Below are 14996 nucleotides of genomic sequence, written 5' to 3'. Positions count from 1 at the left end.
CTGAAATCATCTTAAATTCTGTATGCCTGCTCTTCCCCATGCGGACTCTGGCTCATAAATTCCTAAAAGTATAAAATTGAAAGATAACGGGTCACATGGGGTGTTCAGGACTTAGCCCAATTATGATGACACCAATGTGGTCAATAAGTGGTCGCTCAAGATGTGTCTTGAAGTGGCACTGGTCCAAGCTTCAGTTCAACAGAGTTCTTCTGATGTGTGCTAAGCTTTTACTGTTTACAAGCCCAGAACCAGCCATTTCCAGGTAATAGAGATGCTATCATGAGTTGAACGTAGTCTATGGCACTCACAGCCACAGCTTAATTTCTCCCACTTTCCCCCATCACATTCAAACACCACTTGATAAGTATTTATTAGGGCTTATAAAATTTAGAGTGGCATGCTACTAATACCTGGGGATGAAACAGTGAATAAAATAGAAATGCCCTGTTTTTGATACATAAGAAGGCTACCAGGGAGGGGGGAGGTGTCGGTTATAGTCTCTCACACTCATTATAGAATATGCTCTGCAAACTGATGGAGGACTTCAGATGGACACCTGTTTTTGTAGGACACAATCCTTGTCCTGAGAAGGCAATGGAAGGCGGGAAATGAGCCACGCAAAGACCCCTGCACCAAGTCCACGTGCCAAGGACCATTGGAGGGAAAGGGCAGCAGTGGCTAGAGTAGAGAAATAACACATGAAGTCATTCGGCAACAACACCCAGAAGGTTGGTGGAGCCAAATGGCGCAGGCTCCGTAACCAGGGATGGCATTTGGATCTGAATTTAAAACTGAACCTTGTCTTGATGGTGCACATTTGTAATCCCTGATTTTGGGACGTTGAGGCATGAGGAATGGAAGTCAGGTCCAGACTGAGTGCCATGGTGAACTCTATCTCAGCAAACAAACAAGCAATAACTTAAGAAACCTACCAGGTATCTAAATAAGGAAGGGTGCTTCATGATGGTTTCAAGGTTTGAAGGCATCACTGGAGGGCAACAGAGAGAACGGACTGGAGGGTAGGGGTGCGTGTGTAAAGATTATAGCCTTGGCCATAATCTGGGTGAAAGGTGGCAGCCTGGGCTGAACTGGTACCAGAGAACACGTGGGGACCTGGATAATATAAAGGACATTAAGAAAACAGCATGAAAAAGAAAGTTGGAGGTAGATTGGATGATGAAGGATTGAGGTGTCTGACAAAGTCCTACATAACTGGCTGTGGACGAGAGCATCAGGCTAAAGAGTAAAAGTGTTGGGTGATAATCTGGTTTGGGATGCAACGAGTGGAGAAGATCAAATACAGTTCTTAGTTTAATGTGCTCTTTGAGCCATCTAGACTGAGCATGTCAAGAAGCAATTGGATCCAGGGCTCTGTGGCTCTGGGTATAGGAGTGAGCTGAAGTTGGGAATGATTCGTGGAAATCACTGTCCTTCAAGTTCCAGGCTAGCTCTGGTGGGCTGCGCACGGAGAGAATTTGGGAAGAATTCCGGGGAGGGGTGGGCCGGGCAGACTAGAAGCGTGGGCGACAGAGACCAAGAGGATGTTGCAAATGAAGGGAGTGGTCAACAAAGTCTAGAATTCTTGAGAAGCCAAGAGGAGAACTGAAAAATAGCTACTGGGTTTAGCAACATGGCAGTCCTCAGTGACCTTAGCAGGAGTAATTTCAGTGGTCCATGGCAACCAAAGTTGACTTGGGGTCATGCTGGCCAAGGCAATGGATTCCTCCAGCACTTTCTCAATTGATTTGATGGCAAATGACAGCTGAAGAGCAGGAATGAAGACAAGGGAGGGATGCACTGGCCAGCCCTCTTTTCTTGTCTGTTTTAAGATTTTTTTTTTATTATTTAAATTTTTTTTTTTTTTTGTGTGTGTGTAGGTGTGGTATGTTCACTTGAGTACAGAGGAGGCCAGAAGAGTATGTTGGATCTTCTGGAGCTGGAGTTACAGCCAGTCATGAGTTACCTGATGTGGGCACTGGGCATGAAACTCCAATCCTCTGCAAGAGCGGTATATACACTTAACTGCTGAGCACCTCTTTGCTTTATTCCTGAAGGGGGCCTCGTGTAGCACTGGCTTTCCCCATTTTGTAGCTGATGACAGCCTGGCGCGTCTGGTCTTTCTGCCTCCGCCTCCCGTGTGCTGGAGTTTGAGGCCTCCTGGCTGTGTGCAACGCTGGAGGCTGAGCCCAGAGTTTCTCGAATGTTAGACACACCACCAACCGAGCTGCTGCCCAGATTTTCTAAGATGTCAGGCATTTAAACCTATCTGACTGTTTCTGAAACAGAACTCGCTGACAACAGGTAGCTGGCGACCCAAGGAGGAGACTGGGTAGACACCAAGCAGATTTCAGGGAGGAAGCAAGCAGTCTGCTCCATCTCCTTTCTTTCTATGATGAAAACCATAATTCATTTAATGATATAAACCACATACAGAAAGAAATCATAAATAAAAATTTATTTTCAGATAAACAGTCATTAGTTAAATAGAAAGGGAAAATTGTAAAAATAATATATCATGAATGAAAATGAGTCATTTCTATGCAGATACAGAAATTTTTCATGTGAAAGTATGCTTGAAATAATTTTGTATCAAGGATTGGCTCAACTATCAAAGGCTAGGCTCACAACCAAAAATATAAGGGGCTTGTTTCTCAGGCTCAGAGGCAGGACTGGAGAAACCGCTGAGCAGTGAAGAGCTCGGGCTGCTCTTTCAGAGGACCCGGCATCCATCCTTAGCGTTCACGTGGTGGCTCACAACAGTCTGTAGCTCTCAGAGATTCCAGTGCCCTTTCCTGCTTCCCTGGGTACCACAGATGTGGGGTGTATAGGCATATAGGCAGGCAACACACTCATACACATAATAAATAAATAATGTATGTATGAACGAATGAATGAATGAATGAATGAATCAATCAATCAATCTCTGAGAGCAGAGGTTAGCAAACGAGGAAGGGCTTGGGTAGAGACACTGGATTTAGAGCAGAGAAAGTTGTTCAAAGAGAAAATGGAAAGTGACCGTCTGAGATCCCTTTGTGTGTGCGTGTGTGTGTATGTGGTTGAGGGTGTGTGGGGATGTAGAGAGTCGACATCTGGTGTCTCCATCACTCTCCACCTTACGCTTTGAAACAGGATTTCTCATTAAATGTAAGTTTCATCAATTCATCTGTCAGAGGAGAAAAACCCTCCCCTCTCCAGATTGCTTTTGGTTAGCATTTTATGAAACAACAGGGAAGCAAACCAGGATACTTGCCAAAGACACTAACTCACTAGAACCATATATAAGTACATAGAATAATGATAATAACAAGCTTGAGTTTCTGTAGGAAGAGGCTCCTGAGGTACTTCTGGGTCAAGAAAGCCCAAGCTTCTTCCCCTGGTTGCTGTTCTTTGCTTCTCTTTACTTTAAACAGTTAGAAAAAAAAATAGTTTTGTGGTGTTTATGCTAATTAGAAACAACAGCATGAAACTTGGGTAGAACAGAGTAAGTCCTTATAAGTCTGAAACCTTAGTTTGAAAAAGTCCCATTGTCCACTGGGGAAGAGGAAGGGGGTGGGGGAGAACTAGGGGATTAGGGGAGACAATGGGGTGAATGTGAGCAAAGGTGTCTGCATATATGAAAATGCCACAATGAAGCCCATTATGCTGTGCAATTAATATGCACTATAAAAAGTCCCATTGTTGCTGGTTGCAAGAGCCTTCAGTGAGACCTGTATGGGAGAATTGCACCCCAATCTGAGAACCAACTAAGATAAACTGCAGAAGGCCCAGCAGGCCCTTCCTTCCTTGGAACGTACACTTTGAGAGGAAGGCACAAAGACCTGGAAATATCCAGAGTCTGAGGCAGCAGTAGTGGAGAACTGGGCCTCTGAGACTTGCCGGGGTTTCTCCCAGGACTACAGAAGGCTAGAACAGGGGAACCTGGACTCTGAGATCCTGAAGACCAGACGGGCTAAGCATGTGCCCATGAGTCAGCATGTCTGAGTGTCAATATCCGCTCCTCTTAGCTGTGTGACCCAGAGAAAGGTACCGAATTTCTCTAAACCACAGGTTCCTCATTTGTGGAAGGGGAATAGATTCTTATTGCTCTCAGCCACAAGGCTGGGGTGGGGTAGAAGGTCTGGTTTGCAGGAGAGCGAGGCCTGTGTCTGCACACTCTTTCTCTGTCCCGCTGATAATGAAAAGCATTGCTAGTATCAGAAAGCAAAGCCAAATTCTGGGCTCAAATCCCAACACTGTCTGATGCTAAATACAAGAGGAAAACTGTTTTGTTTTGTTTTTTTAAATTCATTAATGTGTTTATTTAGTGTGCTAGGAATTGACTTTATGGCCACACGTATACAAGCATGCTATACAAGGACTCTACCACAGAGCCCTGTACCCTTGCTTGGGGACACCTCCACTGTGTTCCAGGGTCTGAGATGAAAGGCCACGTGACTGCACTCGCGAACCTAGCAAATGACATTTCCCTGCTACCCCCTTTCTACATTTTCCTCTTGCCTTCTAAGTCAGGCTCTCAGAACCCTCAAGTGGAAGAAAGCCACAGGCAAGCAAGCCTTCAGCCTTCTACTGGAGTGTCTGTGGGCTAACGAGATGGCTCGGTGTGCAACGTCATTTGCCATCGAGCCTGACATTTTGAGTCGATTCCCCAGGTATCCCATGGTGGAAGGAGAGAACCAACTTCCAAAGTTGTCTTCTGACCGCCACATGCATGTTATGGCACACACATTTGCTTACATGTCCACACAATAACTAACTTAGAAAATTGGCCGTACTCATGATTTCTCTGTACTGGCCTAGAGAACCAACTTCCAAAGTTGTCTTCTGACCGCCACATGCATGTTATGGCACACACATTTGCTTACATGTCCACACAATAACTAACTTAGAAAATTGGCCGTACTCATGATTTCTCTGTACTGGCCTTTGGTTCAGGGCCTTGGGGGAGTCGACCAAACTCCACAGGTACACGCTCATAGTCCTGGAGAGCACACGGGAGGCGCGTGGATCCTTGAGTGGGGTAGCTGGAGTCTGGGAGAGGTTGGAGAAGTAGGGTTGAACCTGAAATGTGGGGAGAGTCCCAGTGGGGATCAGGGAGAAGTTGAGTTGCTTAAGCAGTCTGGCAATGCCTGTGGCTGTCGTGTCACTTTTAACGTGAAGAGCAGAGGATGGCCACAGATACAGACAGCCAGGTCTCTGTCGGTGATGACATCAGTGGGTACCGCAGGTCCCATCCAGCTCAAGGCGAACGAAAACTTCTTCCATAGCTGCTAGTACTCCTGGGTTAGACAGTGCTAGAACTTTGAAGGCAGAGTTCAAAGGGGTCCTGTGTCAGGCCCCCTTCCAGAGCAGCCTATGAAGGAGGAAGAGTAACCCTGGTGTGCAGCATCTTGACCCTCACTGGAGTGGGCTCAGAAGGGTCATCTCAGCCTCAGGGCTGCCTGTGGCCTTGGTTGAACTCATTATGGCTACTATGTCATGGCTCAGTGTCCTCTGTCCCACCCTGCTGTGACCATCAGACTGTTCCATATTGTCTCCGGGGATGAGAGGGTAATTTCTTAGGAAAATGAGTCACTGGAACACAGGGTGGGGCAGGTGGAGGAAGAGAGGATGGTACCGGAGGGCTGGCCAAGAGACAGAGGGTCCCGAAAGCGTGGTGCTGGGAGGAGTCCTCAGAGACAGCCGTGCAGAGAGAATGATGCTAGAAGAAGCGGTGGGCAGAGAGAAGATGACGCTGCAGGAGTGTCCGGGGACAGTGGGTCCAGGGCAGGGCAGAATGCTTCAAGCCCACACTACGTGAAGATTAGTGGAGATTGACAAGGGACTCAGACAAGCTGGACAGAAGGCATGCTGCTGGGTCTCCCAGCTTCAGATCATGACCTTCTACAGTCTGTTCCCACACCGTTTAGAAGAAAACACGTCTTGTTACTACCCAGCTTAAAACCCTCCAAAGGTTTCTCAGGCACTGTGAATAGAACCCACACGTGTCTTGCTATGATCCATGAGATTTGTCATAATTTATTCTTTCTCACCCTCTTTTCTTTCCCTGCATATGTGTGCCTGTTCGGGTACTCACCTGAGGTTAGAGAACAGCCTCGGGTGTTACTCCTTGGGCACTGTCTACCTCATTTTGAGAGACAGTCTCTGATAAGTTTGGTGCTAGTTGATTGCATGAGCCTGGCAGGTTAGTCAGCCTCACAGATAGGTCCTCACTGGCTCCGCCCCAACATCCTTCAGGGTTTTTTTTTTGTTGTTGTTCAAATATTACTTTCTCGGTGAACTTTTCCCTGACCACTCAGTTCCCTCTTCCCAGCATTCTGTGTTTGTTTTTTTCTGTTTCATCTTCCTCTATGTCTATGTGGCTCCTGTAGGAACTGATCCGTGATTTGTTTCTGTTTCTTTTTGCTTGTTAAACTCTGCTGAAGGAGGCCCCTGGCCACAAAGAGAACTGGTGTTCCGGTCCACAGTAGCTGTTCAGTAATTGTGACTTGCGACAGTTAGAATAGGAGCAGGTCAGGTTGCTGGCTGTGGAAGTGCGTGATCTCAGGACAGGGTTGTGTCTGGAACTGTTTCCCTGGCAGAACACGCTTGTTGGAACCTAACTTTCTCAACAGTTCTCCAACTCTAGAAACCTCGAGGAGGCAACAATTAGGGATTCAGACTGATGAAGGATGGGGGGTACACTTCTCAGAACGTGAGTCAAGAGACAGATGACAGGGTGCAGAGAAGTGACCAAGAGAGCAGTGGGTAGGCACCGGAACTGGCCAGCGTGGACTCCACCAGCTGTGTAGGGAAAGTAATCGAACGAGTTACTCAACCTCTCTGGATTTGCTTTGTATTTTAAGGGGGGGAAAGTTCATCAGGCTTCCTCTTCGGCAGGTTATTGCGGGGATTGAAGGCGATCGTCATGCAGGTAACCCAGAGGCGTGCTGCACAATGCATGCAGAGCTGTGGGGCAACAGAGGAGGAAGTGTTGATGTCAGCGTGGCATCTAGGGGAGGGTGCATGGAACGGAGGGAGGGAGAGAGAGGTTAGAACTGGCACTGGCAGAACGACAGTTGAGTGGAGGCTGGGAGCAAGGAGGTGTTTCCTGGGACTGGGGGCGGAGACCTGGCAGCTATAGGCTCCGCCAGGACTCAAGTTCATTGAGCTTCTGCAGGCACCCGAAGGACTTCAGTACTCCCGCTGTGACCATCACCTGTGTCCCTACCTGCCAGCACTTGCAGCGAGTACCTGCAGCCGGCACCTGTATCGGGCCCCAGCAATGGCGGACCAGGCGCCCTTCGACACGGATATCAACACCCTGACCCGCTTCGTCATGGAGGAGGGCAGGAAGGCTGGGGGCACTGGCGAAATGACCCAGCTGCTGAACTCGCTCTGCACCGCGGTCAAAGCCATCTCTTCCGCGGTGCGCAAGGCGGGCATCGCACAGCTGTGAGTTAGGCCTCTGGTGGCTGTGTCTGGTCTGTTAGAGCTCCTGACTTCTCTGTCCCCCTTGCTGATAGTCAGTGTGACTATTTGACGCCTGAGATTCCTGTCTCTTGCCCTGCTGCACACAAGCCTTCATTCTCCTTCCTCCGTGTGATGGAGCAGGCCCCCTAGGAGGGCTGTCTTCCAAGTGCACAAGGGCTCTAGCCCTCTTCTGGTCTCAACTCTTCTTTGTAGCTCCTTCCAGTCTCATGGTAAAAGTGGGCGACTTACCAGCTGCCCACCTCGACCTCAGACAGAAAGTGCTAGCATGGGCACTTTCCTCTGTTTTCCTTTTAACCCCTGTTACTCTCTTTGAGCTCCAAGTTAAGTTTCTAATCCGCTATCATCCTTGACCTAGACTAGTCCCGTTAAGAGTACCCGCCACCTGGCAGTCTGGGAAGAAGCAGATGCCCACAGTGCCCTGGGTGCTCCCTGTTTCCGGGGCTAAGTGTAGAGGCTCACCTCATGGGGCAACAAAACCTATTTACATTGATGCCATGAGCAGATCTTGCCCAGTTAGTGAAAAGTTCAAAGACAGGGCAGAAGTAGTAGATTGCTTTCGATGGAGCCAAGGAATCAGTCTCCTTCTTCGGGACCATTTGGGGACCTTGCTATTCAGACCCTCCTTCAGGGTCAGTTGGGGAAGGTTTGAGATTCTGCCTTTCCAAAAAGTTTCCTTGTGGTGGGTGCTTTATTATTAGTATTATTTTATTGTTCTAGAACCTACTATATATAGACAAGACTGACCTTGATCCTACAGCGATCTGCTTACCTCTGCCACCTGAGTGCTGGGATTAAAGTGTGCATCACCCCACCTGCACGGTGGGTGATTTTAATGCTTTGGTCTATATTTCATATTGTAGGCAGTAGGAACTGAAGGGACATGGAGTCTCAGAGACACCTTCCTATAAACCACACAGCTTTTTCTCTTTTCTCTCTTTTTTCTTCTTTCTTTTTTTTCTTTGCTCTGTTTTGAGCACATGTTTGGTATTTAACTGGACCGGATACCACTGAACGGAACCTGACTTTTCAAATTATCTGTATACTTCCTCATGATTTCTCATGCCTATGAACAATGCAGAAACTATGTGAGGTTTGTAGCTGAGTTGAGCATATAATTCTTTGAAAAGCATTTTTAAATTTTCCAACAGTGTGACATGGGTTGTTTGTTTATGCGTTTATTTCTTAGAACCTCTGTTTCTATTGTGTGGCTTGATTGACATAAATCTTAAGAAGGAAACACCTGGTCACATATACTTTTGGGTGCTAAGCAGGGCTAGGTCTTGTTAGAGAAACCTAGGAACAGGTATGTTAGAGGCGAAGACTCCTTCACTGTTTTGTTTCTGGCCCTAAGGAGTCTTTCAGCAAGCACTCAGAAAAAGTCCCACCTCAAATGAAATTTGCAGCACACAGATTTAACTCTTTGAGGATCTGAGGGCTTTGTAAGAGACAGAAGTTGGCATTGTTTACATTATTTTAAAAATAAACCAGTACTGGTCACAATCCCAGAGAGACTTAGAAACCCCATTCTGCTATGAGATCTCCCAGTTTTTAACTAACCTCAGATAATGGGAGTGGGGTTTGGTAGAAAGTGCTAGTTTTGACACAGAAGAGAATGTGTATTCATAGTCTAGATGGTCAAGACACCAGTTTTGAAAATACTATTGCAGATTCCTTAAAGAGTTGTACCCATTGACAAAAACACCAAGCCATTCAAAATATACGAAGGAAAAAGAGACCCCCCCCCATGTGTTAAATCCTTGGGGTACCCATTGCTAACTGGTGTCGACTATTTTCTCAGATACTTGTTTGTGCTCAAGTAAATGTCTATATGAACATGCATTTATACATTCCTATGTAGCTGGCCAACGAAATGGGGCTGTATTTATCGTGTTTATCTCTACTTAAGTAATGAACATTTTCAACCATCAGGGTGTGACATCCTCGGCCTTCTTTAAAACTGCTGCAAGGTGTTTCACTGAGCAGCCATTGAGTAATGAAATATTACTCATTTCTCCTGAGTAATAGAGCCATTCTGCAGTTTTGTGGTATTTAACTCCACTACTCTGGCTGTTATAATGGCAGACTAGGTGTTAATGATGGTTACACGAATAGCTGATGGGAAGAAGCTGAATTCTTGCGGGACAGGAAGCATGTGACTGTTCACAGTGTGGCATGCAGTCAGACCACTAGCAACCGGATAGGATCTCGACAGACCTCCAAATTATGTTCACTGGGGCTTTGAAGTGTTGAATGAAGAGCCAGTGTGCCTTCAAAGAGCTTATTAGTGAGGCCAATTGGCCTGAGAAGAGCGTGCACCCAGAAGGATGGGACGGTTGCAGTTCCTGCAAGAGCCTCATCAGAACCGGTCTCAAAAGCTCAGCCTGATGTCTCACAGGGAATCAGCAGAGTTATAATTATGGATCATGATGCTACCCTGTCTCAGTCAACCTTGAGGTCGCCATTGTTGTCATCTCCCTTGCTCCTAATGATGCAATATCCTGAGGCAGCATCTCACATAGCCCAGGTCAGATCGTAAGCATGGGAAATGGGTGGGGAAGATGGAGTGATCAGAGGTATAGGAGCAGAGAAGGAAGGGGAAGGACCTGGCAAAGGTGAAGAGTGGACTGGATTTGAAAGGCATTGAGAGGTGTTCTCGAAGAACTGGTTCTAGCAAATGGGAGTAGAATCCTGTTACCAAACATGAAAGCAATACAAAACCCCAAAGGGAAATACAAGGAGGCGTTGACTTGTAGAGGCTGGGGAGCAGTGAGTGAACGCAGGCTTCGAAAGCCTGGCCTTAGGCTATTGTGGAACATACAGACAGTCTCAGGGCATCCAAGTCACTGGACTCAGCACCTTGGTCCCAAGAATGCCAGGACTGGGTTTTGAAGAGCAGGGGCATGGCTGAACCAAAACGCCCATTTCAGAGAGAAAGAGCTGGGCTTCGATTCCTGGGCTGGCATTTAGTTAATGTGGTGATATGGATGGGTGGTGAAGCATGTGTGAGCCTCAGTTTCCCCTCTTGTCAGATAGGGACAACCACTCTTGAACCTCTGAGTGCTGTGTGAAGACGAAGGAATTTGTTAGTTACGTATGGATTCATCCCTGCTTTCCTGAAGTCAACTATTTTCTTTGTGCTTTGTCGTCCTTCTGTTTTGCAGCTGCCCACATACATGCCAGCTGGGATATATTCCAGGCCATAACATAGGGAATTGTGTGTGTGTGTGTGTGTGTGTGTGTGTGTGTGTGTGTGTGTGTGAGAGCTAAACCTTTGCTGCTGTTCTCAAAGGGTATCTGCCTTGTTTGTTGAGATGGGGTTTCTTATTTTCCTGCAGTTCACTTGCTGGCTAGGATAGGCAGGCTGGTTGGGGAGCGTCTGGGATCTGCCTTTCTCTGCCTTCACAGCATTGAAATTACAATCACGTGCTACCATGCTCTGTTTTTAAAACACGGGTTCCAGGGATTGAGTTGAGAAATGATGGTTGTGTGGCAAACACACTAACTGAGGTGTTTCTCCAGCTGTTTCTTTTTTTATATATGAGCTCTTCCTTATTTGATGAAGGGAACCAATACGGAGATCCAGTTTTAAGTTTGGCGTGGTGGGCTGGTCACTGCATGCTGACACCTGTCTTTACATTTGCAGAATTCATGGCACACAACTGCTCAGAACAGTATCAGATTCACTTTTGTTTCTTGGCTTCTCTGCACCATATGACTTGCGTGCATTGCAAATCTCATTCCAGGGCAGACTTAGAGCAGGCCTCATACCCTGACATCTGCCCATCTGCACCCTGCATGAACAAAAGCCAGGGCTGGGTTCTGTGACCCTGAAAAGAGCTGGATTGGCACCTCTTCCATGTATTTCTTAATTAACCCTTGGATATTCCCCCCTGGGTGAATGGTTGGTCATTTACCAGAGGATCAATCAATAACAGAGTGGAGGTGGGGTTACCTGGGACTTCAATGATAAGACTTAAATCATAGACTTAAGTACTAACCTCCCTCCCCTTGCCCTTGGTTAGATGTTCTGAAAATATTATGTTCCTCCAGCATGCTGCCAAAGGGGCTGCTGCTCAAAGCTCTGGTGTCGACGCTGGAGGAAGGGAAATAGCCTGTCAGTCAGGAAGTCAAGGATGTCATATAGGGCTTGTTAATCACGTGGTGGTTCCTGGTTTCAGTCCTGCTGTTCAAGGCTAAGGCTGTGCCTCAGTGGAAAGTGCTTATCTAGCATGGAGGTGGGGGGGGGTGAGGGGGATCAGAAGTTCAAGGTCATCCTGGTATACATAGGCTACCTGAAAACTCCCCTTCCCCCCAAATACACCCAGCTTCTGGCTCTGACAGACCTGGGATCCTCTCTGCTGTGGTGGGAGAAGCTGCTTTTTGCAGCAGTTGGTGGAGATAATATTGCGGAGACGAGTGCTCAGCCCCGAACCAAGCAGCCGTATTTATTCTCCTACCACCGAGGCTCTGGAGAAAATCTCGGGAGAGGAGGCAGGAAGAACGTAAGAGCCGGAGGATGGGGAGGAGCTCTGCGAAGAGCTGTCGTCTAGACAGCTTGGCTATAGTGAACCCACAGCAGCTGTGGTCCCCTGCACAAGACCTACAAAAGCCCAGAGTAGATCTCTGGCCCCGCCCCTCACTGAGGATCTCTCAGCAATGGATATTTGCCAGGGGAGACTCATTCTGTTTGGAGAATGTGGGGCTATAGAATTCCCACGATCTAGTGGATGACCCCACACCCATGCTCACGTGGGTAGAACACTAACTCGGCTTAGAGGATGTAAAAACAAAGACTTGAAATCAGAAGGAGCATTTTAAGGGATGTGGGGAGAGCCAGTAGGTGTTGATATGGTCATCTTTCATTGTATTGCATGTATGAGAGTCTCAAAAATAAAGAGAAAAATCAAAAAGCAGAGCTACCGAAGACCTTGCTTCTTCTGTGAACATCTTAAATCTGCCTATAAAACACCAGAGGCTTCATGGCCAAGGAACAGCTCCTGCTGTGCTAGAAACCATATGCAAACTTTGTATAAAATACTAATACTTAATACAAATTTCTGAAGGTTTAAACATATTGAACAAATTAACCCACCCTCTAAGGAATCCCATGTTCTATTAATGAAAATAGTTTATACTTTCAAACTTTGAGTTTGACAGTAAAAGTAAAAGATGAGATATACAAAGTATTTCCTAAGGCCAGTGATAGCCCATGGGCTTCAGAGAGGGAATGTTGTGTCTCTGAAGGCTAAGTCTTGGCTTTTCTAACTCTATCTGCTTGATCTGAAGGATCAGCTAATTTGAAGAGAACTGAAGTGAAATGCCGTAGGACCTCAAAGGAGCTAGTTTTTCCCTTCACGCCACAAACTTGTGATGACAATCCTATGTTGGCCATCTTCTTAGAAGCTGTCTGAGAAGTGGTTTGGAGCTGGTCCCCCACCCACCCAGCGACAAACGGTTTAGAGCGGGTCTCTCCCCACCCAGCACAAATCATTCGCTCAGCGGATGCCTCTGGGAATGTTACGACCAGTCTTGCCTGCCATTTTACAGACACATCTGTAGACCAGGTGTGCCACACTCCCTGTTTCCGGCTAAGTTTATCAGGAGAGCACAGCCAGAGAGTTTGAATGGGTTGACAAGGATCACATACTTGGTGGGAAGAACATACAGAATTTGAATTCAGGTCTTTGCGCCACAGACTTCTTGCTAAGACCTCACTTTGCATCTCAGCACAGATGGATTACTGTTGACAGAACTTGGGGTAGGATGATAATACTTCTTGAATGTTTGCCTACATACACACAGGCATTATTTAGAGCTTTTGGCCTTTACCAATTCATTCTCCACCACTGAGTATCAAGATACACTCTTCTACTAATGTGGACTTCACAGTGGATTTCAGAAAGAGCCAGTGTGCAAAGAGACCCAAAGGCAGGCACAGGCTGCCAGTCTACCTGCTGCTAGGTCTCAGTGAAAAAGGATTGGCAGGCAGAAGAGAAGAGGTGGAGGGCCGGAGGGCGGAATACTGATCTCCAGGCTAGAAGGGAGTGGCCATGACTGTGGCTGACTCGGGCAAATGAGTCAAGCAGACCTTTTGCTTGGCCGTTTCTAGACTGGGCTATGCTGTCCTCAGCTGTGCAGAAGCAAGTTAAGTTGCAAGGGAAAAATCCGTTTTCAACAGTTGAAGCAAGGGCCTGGAGCTATAGCCCAGCTGGTCGAATACCTGAGCAGCATGCACAATGCTCTGGTTTGGATCCTTAGCTCCTAAGGTTTGGGTGTGGAGGTGGATGCAGGAAGATCAGATGTTCAAGGTCATGTTCTGTTCTATGGAGAATTCATGGCCAGCTGGGCTACTTGAGATTTTGTCTTAAAGAGAAAGGAACAGTTGAAGCAAGCAGTCGCTGAAGCCGTGACAACCAGTTCCCTGGAAATGCCAACGACATCTCAGGGTGTCATTGTGCCACTGTGCCCCTACCCCCTTCCAGCTCTCTGGCTAAACCCTCACATCCACTCCCGCTGTTCTTGGCCTCCTTCCTGTGTCTTTCATCAGCCTGCCTTCCCCTCATCCAAACAAAACCAGGCTGTGTTCTGGATGAGCCCCTTGGATTCTGGGAATTCTGCAGTGATTGACTTGGAGGTAGCTCACAAGGAAAGTAGGAGCTCAGGCTTCTCAGCCCCTCCCCTCTGGAGGTCCGACTCTAAACAGAAGCTGAGGATCATAAGAACAGACCTTGCCGGGGGTTAGAGGGAACAGCTCGCTGCCGTGCACTCTGCCTGCCTGTGGGTCTGAAGTCCATGGGTGTTGGCAGTCCATCTTTCTCCTCCCCCAAACAGTGTGAGACTCCTTGTCTTTCAGGATGATTTCTGTCACAAGCCAAAGCATCCCCTGGGTTAGCGCATACACCAGGCTCACTCCAACCCAGGCTTTCAGGCTTTTTTTTTTTTTCAAACTTCTAAATGTGCATTAAACTTCTACAGGTGGGGATAAACATTGCTTCCTGCACAAAACAGACAGCAAAAAAAAAATCACCACTTATTATGCATAAAGCACAGACACCGTAAGAAACACACTGTGTGAAAACAGGGCCGTGGTCTGTTCATGGGGGAGAGGAAGATTGTTTTAAAAGGTTTACAGGGGTCGCAATAAAGATTGGGAAACATGAATCTGACCAGGGACACATGGGATCTCAGAACTGGAACTGGGTCTTGGGAGCAGCGTCCCCACCCCTGCTGCCAAGCCTTCCAGACAAGGAGACCCCGACATGTCTGTTTTCCTTCTTCCAGATCCACTCACTTAGGCTTGCTCTCAGTGGGGGTTCTGGTGGCCCTGGCTTATTTTCTGTGGTTTTCTTCCCTCTAGCTTTGGCATCGCTGGCTCAACCAATGTGACGGGGGATCAGGTGAAGAAACTGGATGTCCTTTCCAATGACCTGGTTATCAATATGCTGAAGTCATCCTTCTCTACCTGCGTTCTTGTGTCTGAAGAGGATAAACATGCTATCATAATAGAACCCGAGAAGAGGGTGGGT

General features: G+C 47.2%; 1 protein-coding gene across 1 annotated transcript in view; it reads left to right on the top strand.

Annotated features, from left to right (window-relative positions):
• The first annotated feature begins 6891 nt into the window (after positions 1-6891).
• The window catches only part of LOC101997453 (fructose-1,6-bisphosphatase 1), an 18377-nt gene continuing 10272 nt past the window's right edge, over positions 6892-14996 (top strand). The window contains exons 1-3 of the mRNA XM_005355322.2: positions 6892-6910; positions 7157-7431; positions 14828-14990. Of these exons, the coding sequence (XP_005355379.1) occupies positions 6905-6910; positions 7157-7431; positions 14828-14990 (444 nt within the window). The 5' untranslated portion in view covers positions 6892-6904. The remainder of the gene's footprint in view (positions 6911-7156; positions 7432-14827; positions 14991-14996) is intronic.

The sequence above is a fragment of the Microtus ochrogaster genome, chromosome 16, assembly GCF_000317375.1.
Source record: "Microtus ochrogaster isolate Prairie Vole_2 chromosome 16, MicOch1.0, whole genome shotgun sequence".
Taxonomy (NCBI): Eukaryota; Metazoa; Chordata; class Mammalia; order Rodentia; family Cricetidae; genus Microtus; species Microtus ochrogaster.
This window is presented reverse-complemented; position numbering and strand designations above follow the sequence as displayed.